The sequence below is a fragment of the Micropterus dolomieu genome, linkage group LG15 (genome assembly GCF_021292245.1).
Source record: "Micropterus dolomieu isolate WLL.071019.BEF.003 ecotype Adirondacks linkage group LG15, ASM2129224v1, whole genome shotgun sequence".
In the NCBI taxonomy this organism is placed as follows: domain Eukaryota; kingdom Metazoa; phylum Chordata; class Actinopteri; order Centrarchiformes; family Centrarchidae; genus Micropterus; species Micropterus dolomieu.
In genome coordinates this window covers 6,285,583-6,297,898 of record NC_060164.1, presented here as the reverse complement: position 1 = coordinate 6,297,898, position 12,316 = coordinate 6,285,583, and the positions used below count along the sequence as shown (strand labels likewise).

At 42.4% G+C, this 12,316-nt stretch overlaps 2 protein-coding genes across 4 annotated transcripts; one reads left to right on the top strand and one right to left on the bottom strand.

Moving 5' to 3' along the window:
* On the bottom strand, positions 1–4,109 carry fignl1 (fidgetin-like 1). Of its 3 annotated transcripts, none has more exons than XM_046071271.1 (2): positions 3,985–4,109; positions 1–2,714 (listed from the first exon to the last, which is right to left on the bottom strand). In XM_046071271.1, the coding sequence occupies exon 2, from the start codon at positions 2,695–2,697 to the stop codon at positions 751–753; it is 1,947 nt and encodes a 648-aa protein (XP_045927227.1). In that variant the 5' UTR covers positions 2,698–2,714; positions 3,985–4,109; the 3' UTR covers positions 1–750. The 3 variants fall into 3 exon arrangements, with proteins under 3 accessions (XP_045927227.1, XP_045927228.1, XP_045927226.1); XM_046071272.1 differs by lacking the exon at positions 3,985–4,109 and adding an exon at positions 3,722–3,849; XM_046071270.1 differs by lacking the exon at positions 3,985–4,109 and adding an exon at positions 3,462–3,618.
* Positions 4,110–4,367: 258 nt separating this feature from the next.
* Positions 4,368–11,449, top strand: ttl (tubulin tyrosine ligase). The gene is made up of 7 exons (XM_046071070.1): positions 4,368–5,115; positions 5,319–5,397; positions 5,527–5,759; positions 6,005–6,140; positions 6,247–6,516; positions 7,914–8,057; positions 8,550–11,449. Exons 1-7 carry the CDS (start codon positions 4,947–4,949, stop codon positions 8,746–8,748), a joined length of 1,230 nt encoding a protein of 409 aa, XP_045927026.1. The 5' UTR covers positions 4,368–4,946; the 3' UTR covers positions 8,749–11,449.
* Positions 11,450–12,316: the final 867 nt, after the last annotated feature.

Here is a 12,316-nt window from a genome sequence, read left to right as displayed (position 1 = left end):
TCAGGGCAATATGTCATTTTATTAGGAAAGAAATTTCATTTGGGCAATGCAATTAATTGAAACAAACTAAAGCAATGACAAAGGTTAAGTCTTGACATCCGATATACGATATATGTGAGGATATCTCCGGGAATGAATACTAAATACTGAATGTCCAAGTAAAAAGGACGCTAACAGCTAAAGGAATTCAAACAGGTCATTGCTTCATCTGGAACACAGCTCACTACATAGTAAAATGCATATCTAAACAGAACAGCGTGGCCATTACAAACTCGTAAAAATAATTTGAATGGAAAATAATGGAAACAGTTTTTTGCAATCGTTCACCACAAAGATAACTATGAATAAGGATAACGATAACATGCATATGGCTGACATTTTTGTGTAAACGCACCTTGTTTCAGCTGATATCTGTATATTTTTATTTCGGGTGTAGTTACAGCATCCTGTGAGTAAGGGCTTAAGTTAATGGTTCACAAAACAAATCAGGTTGGTTGTAAAGAGATTGTCCATTTAAATAAATGACCCATTCGGCCCACAGGGGTAGACAAAATGACAGAAACACCTGCTCAGTATAATACAATCTAACACGTCTGCATTTCAAAAGCCGTCTTTGTGAATTTTTTTCATTTTTTAGGCTTTCTGGTGAGACTGTCACGAGTTATTGATCCCACTGTAAGGCAACATGTTTATCTCAACTCAGTTCAAAATAATATCCATAACTTTGATGATCAGGATGAGGAGCCAAGTTTAATGTCCACATCCGAAAGTCTTATTCCACTCTTCATACAGCTCCAAGTCTTTTGATGAGACACTGGGTCGTACTGTCTTCAGAGCCTCCTGGAAGTCACTGTAGAGGATTGGCCGCACCTGATCTGCAGTGATAGTGGCGATTTCACTGAGCTGGATGCTTCGGATGGGCCCCAGAGCTGCCTCTTTACATAATTGAGTCATATCAGCGCCTGAAAAGCCCTTGGTGGCTGTTACCACGCTCTCCAGCTCTTGCTCTATCAGCTGGTTCTTCTCTCGAGCCATGAGGTTTGTCACTATCTGCAATCGGGCGGTTGCCTCTGGTAGGGGGATATATAACCTCTTTGCCAGGCGTCGTCGGGCAGCCTCGTCTATCTCTTGAGGCCGGTTGGTGGCGCCCACCACCAGGATGCGGTCCTCGGCTGCTGTGGCTGCCCCGTCCAGCTGAACCAAGAACTCTGTCTTTATCCTACGGGATGAGTCGTGCTCCCCGTCTGTCCGCTGGGACAACAGTGAGTCAATTTCATCAATGAAAATGACAGCAGGCTGGTGGCAGCGGGCAATGGCAAACAGGGCCCGCACCATTTTTTCTCCTTCACCCACCCACTTGGATGTGAGCGAAGAAGCACTGATGCTAAAGAAGGTGGCACCTGACTGGCAAGCTATGCATTTTCCTATCAGAGTTTTCCCGGTCCCTGGAGGTCCAAACAACAGGATGCCTTTGGGTGGACCACGGAGGCCAGTAAAGATATCAGGTCGCAGCATGGGCCAAACCACAATCTCCTTTATAGTGGTCTTGGCAAACTCCAGGCCTGCTATGTCTTCCCAGGCAACTGGAGGGCCGTGGTCCATGATCTCACTCATGATCAGCTCGATGATCTTTGGCTCAAAGTTTTTCAGACGGTCATCCAGAATCTGAGGTTCCTGATTGGGATTACTGCTCGCCCCACCTTCTTCCTCCTCCTGTCGTGGGATAGGTGACACAAATTTAGAAAATGCGCCTCGAGGCCTGTTAGCACCCAGAGATTTCTTCACAGTTGCTGCCATTCCAGTGGTCTGACCTCTCTGTGGCTGATGGGAATGTTTTTTCTGTTGATCAACAATGAACTGCTCCCGAGCCGTTTTAAAGTTGCTTCCAGCTCGTGGGTCAGTGCTTGCTTGACCTCCATGTTGGCCCCTGCCACCATCCGCTCCATCTGGGTTGTAAAAATTCTTCCGCTTACATGGGTTGGAGGTGGGGAAGAAAGAGGACTGATAGTTTTCTGTGCCCCCTGCAGGGCCAGGGTTTCCGTGTGGAAGAACTGAAGGAGGATGACTTAACACAGACTGTGGTCGGGAAGGAGGTCGGGAGAATGAGTTTGGATTACCCAAGGTTCCCTCAGAGCCTCTTGGCCTCTCAGACGTAATATTATTAACAGGATTACTGGTAGGGCTGTTAACCTTTGTCTTAGGTTGTTGTGGTCCTGCAGGTCTGAACAATGCAGCCTCTGACCTGACTCCGGTGAAGGGAGCAGACAGAGAGCTGCCTCTGCTCTCTTGCCCTACAGATATGTTTACATCCCCTGCTGCCACCAGGGAGCCTCCTCCCTCTGTCCCAGCCTGAATCATCTTTTTCACGCAGGGCAGCTCCAGCACACTCTCCATGGTCAGAGACGACTCCCATTTGTCACTGTAGTTCCTCTGACTGCGGGCCAGATGCAGTGCGCTCTCTGCATAGTTGTTAAGCCCTGTGCGTGGGTCATCCGAGTCCAGCACTGCGGCGTAGCGCTCCGAGTAGGTCCTGAGCAGGCTGGCCATGCCGGCCTGAGAGATCTGGGAGCTTGCCCATGCATACTGAATGGAGAGGATGTGGGCCCGGTAGGCATCGGCCGTCTGTTCAGGTGTACAGTTGCCAGATGAAATGTCAAAGGACCTCCTCTGCCATTCGTCCAGGTGTGCGCCACTCATGCCTGGCCTGCTCCAGTCTGGTGAAGGAGAAGGGACAAAAGTTATTAAAAATACATGACCTCAGTCAAAGCCAAGGCACACATCACCCCTGACCCATACACATGAAAAAAAACTCATTACATTGCATTCTGTCATTCGCATGGGCATAGGATACAAGGAGTTCAGGGACTGAAAACAACAGATCAAAAAAGCATGGTTAAAATTGAAGCAGCCGAGGCTAACCTGACACTTAGTCAATAGTATGGGTCAAGCTGCAAACAGGCTCATTAGCATCCCAACTCAACAGCATCCCTTCGTTAGGACACTCCCTGCCTGGTTAATGCCCATGTCTTCGAAACACCTCAAATTTTAATGCATGACTCTAACGTTAAACATAAAGGCTTCTTTTTTGAGTCTTGACAAAGCTTCTTAAGAGCCACAGGGAACAGTAAACAACTATTTTCACGACATGAGTAGTACTTATTAAACAGGACTAGTTAATGACTGTACAATTGGTGGAACGCCCCTTTAACTATATGCAACTAGGCTAAATATCTAATATGATGGATATTTAGCTGCATTAGAGATAAGTTCGCTGGCAAAGCTGCAGCAGTGTCCTTTAACTTTAACGTTAACTGACAGGGAAATCTAGCCTTGCTTGACATGCAGTTATAAACAGTAAAGTTATACGGACAGGACCTAACGTTAAGTTAACTGAGTGAAATGTTCACTGAAAATATCCCGCACCACACGACAGGCCACAACACTGAGGATGAGTCACTTACTATTAAGGATATCCTCCTATGATATTTACGTTTTGACAAAGTAAACAGGTGCTACACTACAAACACAAGTCTTGTAACGTTAACTTGATGAAAGCGCCTGTACTTTACTTTCACTCGCCCCCTAAGTTACTTGTTCCCGCCACCGGTTTCTTCTTCAACAGAAAGACTTCCGGCCACGTTCCAAATCGTTCATCGACAACCTAAATTTCTGTATGAGCATCACTTTCACCTAAAAACCTAGAAACTCAGCCAAAACATACCTAATCTTGTGTATGTTTAGCTGACAAAACGTCGACTAAAGTTTAAAACATTTGGATAATAAAGTGCTAAAAAGAAGTAAATAACATATGAAAATATCGGGACGGGACCCATAATTTGCCACGACCAGGGAGTGCTCCATTTATCCTCCAGGTTAGCCCAGTCACTGTTCGCTCTTAATGTGTTATGATTATTTTGCCGCTCTATGAAATTCCATTTAAATTTGATTAATGATAATTAATTAGAAACTTCGAGGCACTCTTACCCAGAATGAGAACATTTTTCTTGAGTTTTAAAACTTGACTCCGAGGCCAGACAGGACCCTAGCTGCTAGTACAGAGGTCTACGCCGCCATCTTGTGGCCACAACACGTTAATTAATGTATTGTCGCTTTATCGTGTTGCATTCTGGGAAATGCAGTACTAACGTCGTGGAAATAAAATAAAATAATAAATAAAAATAAATAGATTTTCACATAAATTTTACTTGTACATAATTGTGTTCCTGGTTATGTCTGTTTACGTTTATTATGTATAAGGAAAAGTTAAATGTCAGCTAGCCGTAACATCAGTGTACGCGTAAACTACACTAACCACAACCATGGAGCTTTTTGTTTATGCTGTCGACAGTGGATGACAGCGGCCGCAGCGCTTCAGAGAAAACGCCGCCGTTGGGAAAATAGGCTGCGTCCGTAACTGCGTTTATGCTATTGTGTAGCTGACTCGCTAGTTAATTAATTTTGCAGAATTTATTCTGTCTAAAGTCTTTCTCTTAGATGAGTGTTAATGGAAAAGTTTCCCTGATATCTGTTCACAGTGGCCGCAGTCTGTTAGCTAACTGACCCGGAGACGGGATGTAAATTAATCCAGACGGGACCAGCCCCAGGAGCCGGTTTCAGCAGTCAGTCACACCCTTGTCTGGGGTTACAGAAGGATCCCTGTCTGCTGAGCACCATTAATCTGCTATCCTCACATGTTATGGTGATTATATGAATACATGTTAGCCTCGGACTTCTGAATTTGAGCCGCGGAGCAATAGTGTGAGTTAACTGGAAGTGTGGACTGGATATGACTGACTCATCATTATGGCACGGGCAGAGGAGATAACCCTGAACGATCTGTGTGCTGCAGTGCCAACCAGATAGCCTCGTAACTAGCTGGACAGCTAAGTTGTTTACACATTCAATCGTTTCTATTATATACTTCCCCTCGTGGTCAGCGTGGCATTATGAATTCCCCGATATACACCTTTGTCACCCGTGACGACAACAGCACTGTTTATGCAGAAGTTTCCAAAATCCTCCTCTCAACTGGACAATGGAAGAGACTGAAAAGAGACAATCCAAGATTCAACTTAATGCTCGGTGAACGGAACAGACTGCCCTTTGGACGTCTAGGTAAATTATGTTCTTCCTCAATTCATATAGAAAAGTCTGTGTGTGCTAAATTTGGTGTACACCCACTCAGAATGAGACAGCTGCTGTGACTGCGAAGGGCCACAGCATCCTGTTGAAAGATTGTGTCGGTGCGCAGTCACTGCTCTCAGTATACACTTTTGTATTTTAATCAATTTTAAAATTTCCTCACTTGGACTTTACAGGTCATGAACCGGGACTGGTGCAGCTGGTGAATTACTACAGAGGAGCAGACAAGCTTTGCAGAAAAGCGTCCTTAGTCAAGTGTGTGTCCGTCTTTTTACATGAGAAATTGTTTTTCTTGCCATCATTCATGTTACTAATGTACTTTTCAGCAAATAAATTACTCAAATGGCTTTACGTTAGCTGACCATTTCCCTTCTTCACCATTAGGCTAATAAAGACCAGCCCAGAGCTGTCCGACTCAAGTAACTGGTTCCCAGAATCCTACATCATTTATCCTACTAACCTCAACACACCTGTTGCTCCAGCTACAAATGGCATTAGCCATCTGAAGAACAATCCCAAGACGGATGAGAGGGAAGTTTTCTTGGCCTCCTATCACTCTAAAAAAGAAAGTGGGGAGGGCACTGTGTGGATAGCCAAGTCTTCTGCTGGAGCTAAAGGTGAAATCTATTATCCACGTTTCATTGGTTGAAATCCAAGATACAAGTAAGCCTTAGTCATTTTGCCTTCAGCGTCTTATTAAATTATATTAATTTACATACTCTTTGTTAGCTCTGCTTAAGGCAATGTAAAACTGTACTTCAGCTAAAGGGTCCCCTTTCATGGGAGCAGTTCTACTGCTTTTATTGTTTTAAATTGAAGATCTGTCCGTGGCAGCTTAACATGTTTGATTTTATTGCAACAGGCGCTGGTATTTTGATATCCCATGATGCTAATCAGCTGCTGGAGTACATTGATAATCAGGGACAGGTTCATGTCATTCAGAAGTACCTGGAGAAACCGTTGCTTCTGGAGCCGGGACATCGAAAGTTTGACATCAGGCAAGTTTTTAAAAAATGTATAACACAAATCCACAAAGATTGTGCTAGTCCGTCTCAATGCTGTACATGAGGCTCATGCAGGGGTATTATGCTGTGCTATTGCTAGGAGCTGGGTGCTAGTGGACCATCAATACAACATCTATTTGTACCGGGAGGGTGTGCTGCGGACTTCCTCAGAGCCCTACAACACCTCTGACCTCCAGAACATGACCAGCCACCTGACCAACCACTGCATTCAGAAGGAGCACTCCCAGAACTACGGACGATATGAGGAGGGTAACGAGATGTTCTTTGATGAGTTCAGGCTGTACCTGCTGAACACTCACAGTGTCACCCTGGAGACCACCATATTACCTCAGATCAAGCAGATCATAAAGTAGGTCCTTCTTGTTTATGCGGCAGTTTTTGTTTTTGGATCTTGTCTAATAGATAGCTTAGCTTCCACATATTAAATTGAAAACTGAAATACATAATGTTTTGTCATATTATCAGTCTGATACTGTTTGGCACTCCAAACACAGCAACTAGCTTATTTGTGTGACTGGAGACATTTTCCAAATTCTACTTCTGAGAAATGGTGAGTTGTCAAGTCAAATCTGTCCTAGTTGACAGTGTACATATATAATGTATTGTTGTTCAAGTCACTTGGTTGGTTAACAACATTTTACTCTTACTAACGAGAGATGAGATGAGACAACTTTGAGGACATGTGGCAAATGTGAAAGCCACTGGTTTCAGTTCATAGCATCAAATCATATTATCTTTGTGGAAGATTGTTGAATAAAAACACAATATCAGTAGTGATTAGTTCGCCAGGTGCTTTGGCTTTCACATTCACCCTTTAGGCACACACTGGCATTTTTAGCCATGCGAGGGCTCCAGGGATGTCGGCCTGTCTGTCATTTTCCCCAGAGGATGCTGACTTTGGTGACTCCCTGACTTCCCCTCTAACACCACCGTGAGGTTGACATTTGTTGTTTAAAGTGAAATAATTTGACGCTTTCAGATGGATTGCTATGAATTTCTCTACAGATATTCAAGGACCCAAGTGGATAAATTCTAATGATCTTAGTGACCCCTTAACATTTTCTGTAGCGGCACCATCCGGTCAACACTTCATTCTGTCCATTACTTGGATTTATGACCAAATACCTGCAGAACCGATGACATTCACAACCTTTATTTGTTTTGGGTGCTAATAAGCATGCTAACATGCTAACATCATTCTTCCTATCAACATCATCATCAACATGCTAGCATTGTCATCGTGAGCATGCCGATGTGACCCTTTAGATGAAGTACAGTTTCACAGAGCCGCTAACATAGCTGAGGACCCTTTAGCTGCAATATTGAGTAAGAATAAAGCCAATCACGTCTGACATCTGACTTGTGTTTTAAGACATTTCAGCCAATAAAGAAAAGACAGAAAAGCAAATCACAAAGCAGTACACATACAGTATTAAGTATTAGTTACTGTGGTGTATTGCCTCTTATCCTCTCTGTTAGCTCCCTTACATTCTACTGGGAAAATGTGACTTTGATATCTGTCAAATACCAGCTACCATCACATAAAGGGTAAGCTGTGACCTGGGCAGGAGGCATTTTTATAGTGCATTTCCTTTTTAAATGGCAGTAGAGGTCTGTAAAGGTCAGTGATTACCTCATGCCCGAAATGTTCCTAATGAATTCTATCACATGTTTGCACACGGCGTGATGTTGTTTAGATGTTTGTTATTAATAGCCAGCTGATTGGAAATTATTTTGGTTTCACAGGAGCTGTCTGACGTGTATAGAGCCGGCAATCAGCACCAAGCACCTGTCCTACCAGAGCTTCCAGCTCTTTGGATTTGATTTCATGGTGGACGAGAGCTTCAAAGTGTGGCTTATTGAGATCAATGGAGCTCCAGCCTGTGCACAGTCAGTAACATTCAGCTGATCATTCATGTTAAAAGTGTTTCTTTCCTAGCGTCCCTTTCGGTTTTGCTTGTCTTTTACCACTTCTTTCCCCATCTAGAAATCTTGCAGCCTTGTATTGTTTGTGTGCAGGGAAAACAGGCTTTGAATCCATTTCCCTAATTATCTGAAATGTTGAAATATTATTTTGTTTGTTATATTACTTTAATAGAGGGTCAGAATCAGAAATTGGATTTGAAAATATTACTATCGTTCAAAAACTAAACATTTAAATTTTATTTCTCATTAATTTTTATTTTTGAAACTTTGACTTCAGTGAACTTAGAAATTTTTCAATGAAAAACTGTCCCATGAATTAAATTCCTATGCTAAATATTAAATCAGTCACACAGCTAGCAGTGGCTTGTGTTTCCTGTAGACTTTATTTAAACTCATTAAGTCAGTAACACAAATGTGAGGGCATGTTGACACTTCTGTTATCCCTTCCCTCACCAGGAAACTATATCCAGAGCTATGTCAAGGTATTGTGGATGTGGCCATTTCCAGTGTCTTCACCCTGAACAACAGCGGTGACCCTTCTTCTGCTTCCTCTTCACCTTATTCTTCCTCCCCATCCTCAATGTTCACCACCAACTCCTGCTCCTCTCCCAAACTGAGAGCGCCGCTTCACGTCGGACCTTTCACTCGACTATAAGCACACACAAACATTCCCCTCGTCTCCTCCATACTAGAAGCTTCTTCCTGCTCTGTCCTCACTCCTAAACTCTACCTGAGAAGTAGCACCGAGAGCCGAGCCTTTAATTGTACCACGCCTGTCGCACCTGGAGGGAATCGTTCTTTTCATGGAACTGAAACTGCAGAAATGATCTCTGCTCTCCTGATTATGCCTGTTATCAATGTTGATGGATGGTTTTTAACTGATCAGCAACCTTTGTGGGAGTTTCTGAGCGAGGACAGGCGCCCTTCCATCTCAGTTCTCACCACCAGTTTATCCCTAGATAGCTTATTGGAGATATGAAGGATGCAGAGACGCTCCAACTGAGACTGTAGTGCCTTACATTTCCAGCCATGCTCCCTTAAAAAGACTGCCAGTTAGCTTGCTCTGTTGCTGTGACTTGTTCTATAAGCCTTTGCACTGTTGCTCAGTAAAGTCAATGCGGTCATGATCAGTCCACAAGATTTAGCATACAACAGATTCCTGGATATTTGAGATCTTATTGAATTTGTGTCATTTTGAATGCTATTTTTCTCATCAGACACGTTTCTCATTGGGGTTTTTTGTTTTAGTGCAGCTTGCCTGCAGAAGTCTGTACCCATTAGTTTCAGTGAGGAATGTCAACCGTGATCAAGAAACTACATAGATGTATATAAATAGACTAATGTATTATCCCAGTGTGTCGGATGAGCCAAACATTCAAGATGTCAGTTTTTTTTGCCTTGATAAGCAACATTCCCGTTATCTTGACCGTGTGGACACAACATATTATTTACATTCGGGGCAGCATGTGTGGCTGAACAGGGAGGCCGTCCTTCATCTGGTAAACCCAGGTTTAAGTCTGTCCCAACTCCCAACAGGCCCTGCTGAAGTGTCCCTGACCTCTGACCTCTATATGGCAGAGAGAAAAGAGAATTTGCATAAGGGGATCAATAAAGTATTAGCCTATATTATTCTGTTCTCAACAAATTCTTTACATAACAGTCCAGCCAGAGACACTTTGACATGTTATTTGTCATTTGAAGAGAGCATGTTTGTGTGAAAGCCTGTTATGGTCTGTAACCTCATACAAGCTGCCACAGCACCAGTTTCAAAAGAGCTGCCCTAATGTCCGCCTTTTATTTCTGATCGAAAGCTCGACTGTCATTGTAAAGTGTTGTCAACAAGTGTGTAGATTATGTTTTTGAACTTTTCAAATGAAAGTAGCGTAGATTGTATAGAGTGTGTTATTTGTTATTAAAAGCATTTAAGGACCACATGAAATGAAACGTACCGATTTACATATAAGACAACTGAGCTGACCAAAAACATACAGCCCTACTTCATACTTCTTTACACTGGTCTTGTAAAACACATTGTGTCCAAAGAAAAGTCAGTGGACAGCCAACGACTGCAAGAAAGCCAGTATAAAAACATGGGTCTTCATCCCGTCACTGCCTCTTCTTCAGTTACTGCTGGTGTTTGAGCACGTCAATCTCTGACATGCTTTCTACACGCTTTGTTTTTACCAGTTACATTTCATGAACCAGTGATTTTTGTTTTGTTTGTTTCATGGGGTCCTTAAAAGATTTCAGTTTCAGTTATTTCACTATTTTTGACTGAATCTCATTGTGAATAGATGAGACCTTTAGAGGTGAAACTGTCCAAGATGATTTGTGTCAAATATATTTTACGTTACTGTTTAGACTGTTAGACAGGAATGTTTTTCCTTAGACATGAAACTTTAAATTAGCTTAAAGTTTGTGATGGCTGCACGTTGGATAGATGATTCAACTCAGTTTAATCCCAGAATAAGTCTTTATAAGGGTTTTAGTAGCTGTGTCTCTCATAATGTTATACTCCCTGCTGTTCCTCTTCTTTAACCTCAGTTTAAACCTCACAGCATTTATTTATGTTTTTAGTTGTTGTGTATTTGTGTTTACATGATGATTCTGGGGGAGTGAAGGATATACTGACATTCAGGCAGAAAGAATAGCTACAGAGCAGGTTACACTGACAAAGTCCCACCCTTTTCTTTTAAACAGGGATTTAAAAAAGAGTAATCCCAGTAACTCAGAACACATGATGAATCCACTTGTGTGCTGTATTGCATATCCCTGCTGTAGCTGTTTGAAAGTCTGGAAAGATATCAGAAGTAGGAAATGGATATTTTATATCATGATTGTGTTGGCAAAAGGGTCAAAGCAAAGTGTCAGTATTTGTTTTTATTAAATTTGTAGGGAAACGTCTTTCTGTCAAAGGGAAGGGTGCCTTAGAGGGAATTGCATATTGATAAAAGGAAGCAATGGACCTCCAGTATTTAAACGCACCTTGATTTGTTTGTATCAAAGTGAATTTGCCTCATTCATTATTAGACCTCTTTTCAATTTAGTGATGGAATTTCCTCTTATTCAGAGTTTCTTTGCATGTCTGATTCAGTCTACCATCTTTTTCATATTTTTCCTGGATTTCCTCATCTCTACCAAAGATAAAATTCTTGCTGTTTCAGTGTGAAATAATGTTTTGTAGTTGCTGGACGTTATTACATCAACTGGCCAACATGATCCACAAGCAAATATCATATTCAGAGGGATGTCTGTGCTGTGTTTTTGTTAAGTGATGTTCTATCCAAAATCTTGCATGAACACGTGTCTTTATCAGAAGCAGTATTACTAGAATAATAAAAAAAAACTATTATCAAGCTTGTGTCACGTGTACATTTATTCATCTAATGCTAAGTTCAGCTTGACATATTCCAGACCAACTCTGTACTGGACACAGAGGAAAGTGGTATTATTCTTCTCACATGACAGTAAGAAGTGTATTTCCCTAAATGATGGACCATTTCTCCAATATATTTGTCAATATGAAACCTTAAAGAAGATGAAAGACCTCTAGTTTGGACCATGAATGCAGCTTGTGGATAAGATACACAACACTGAGGAAATAGAAAAAATGCTCTGCTCCGTAGTGCTTGTTATGCTACATCTGAGGAAAATTTATTTTTCACCACTTTGTTGTGCAGAACAGAGTTCACTGTAACAGGAAACATCCACATGTGCGTATGCATCATTCATGCTGGTAGCACACACCATTTTTACTAGATTTTTCCCATTCAACTCCCCAATTCTGATGATCTCCCTGGCATGTCTTGCAGGCCTACTCCTGGATTAAGGCACATTATGTTACAGACACAATGACCTTCATTTTGGAAGTGGAGTTTATATTTTACTGACAGATAGATATTTAAAGATAAAAAGTACTGATCTTTGTTGAAAAAGGTTTACTCAGTGAGGGAGCTTTAGGATCATTGTACAAATAACTCTGCAGCTGCAGGTTTTGGTCACTAGATGCCGCCTGAGCGTGCTACCTGGTGACGTCACAGTTGGAAGAAGCTAAAAGCCCGATGAGAGCAGATGACCCTCGCCGGGTGCGGTGGCGCGCGCCTGTAATCCAAGCTACCGGGAGGCTGAGGCTGGCGGACCGTTTGAGCTCAGGAGCTCTGGGCTGCAGCGGACTATGCCGATCGGGTGTCCGCACTAAGTTCGGTATCGATATGGTGCTCCTG

What these genes read in the sequence shown, in the direction of transcription:
- ttl (XM_046071070.1), top strand. Translation starts at nt 4,947, where the DNA reads ATGAATTCCCCGATATACACCTTTGTCACCCGTGACGACAACAGCACT. An exon ending in AGAAAAGCGTCCTTAGTCAA is followed by an intron (nt 5,398 to 5,526) that starts GTGTGTGTCCGT and finishes CTTCACCATTAG; the next exon opens with GCTAATAAAGACCAGCCCAG. An exon ending in CATCGAAAGTTTGACATCAG is followed by an intron (nt 6,141 to 6,246) that starts GCAAGTTTTTAA and finishes TGCTATTGCTAG; the next exon opens with GAGCTGGGTGCTAGTGGACC.
- fignl1 (XM_046071271.1), bottom strand. Translation starts at nt 2,697, where the DNA reads ATGAGTGGCGCACACCTGGACGAATGGCAGAGGAGGTCCTTTGACATT.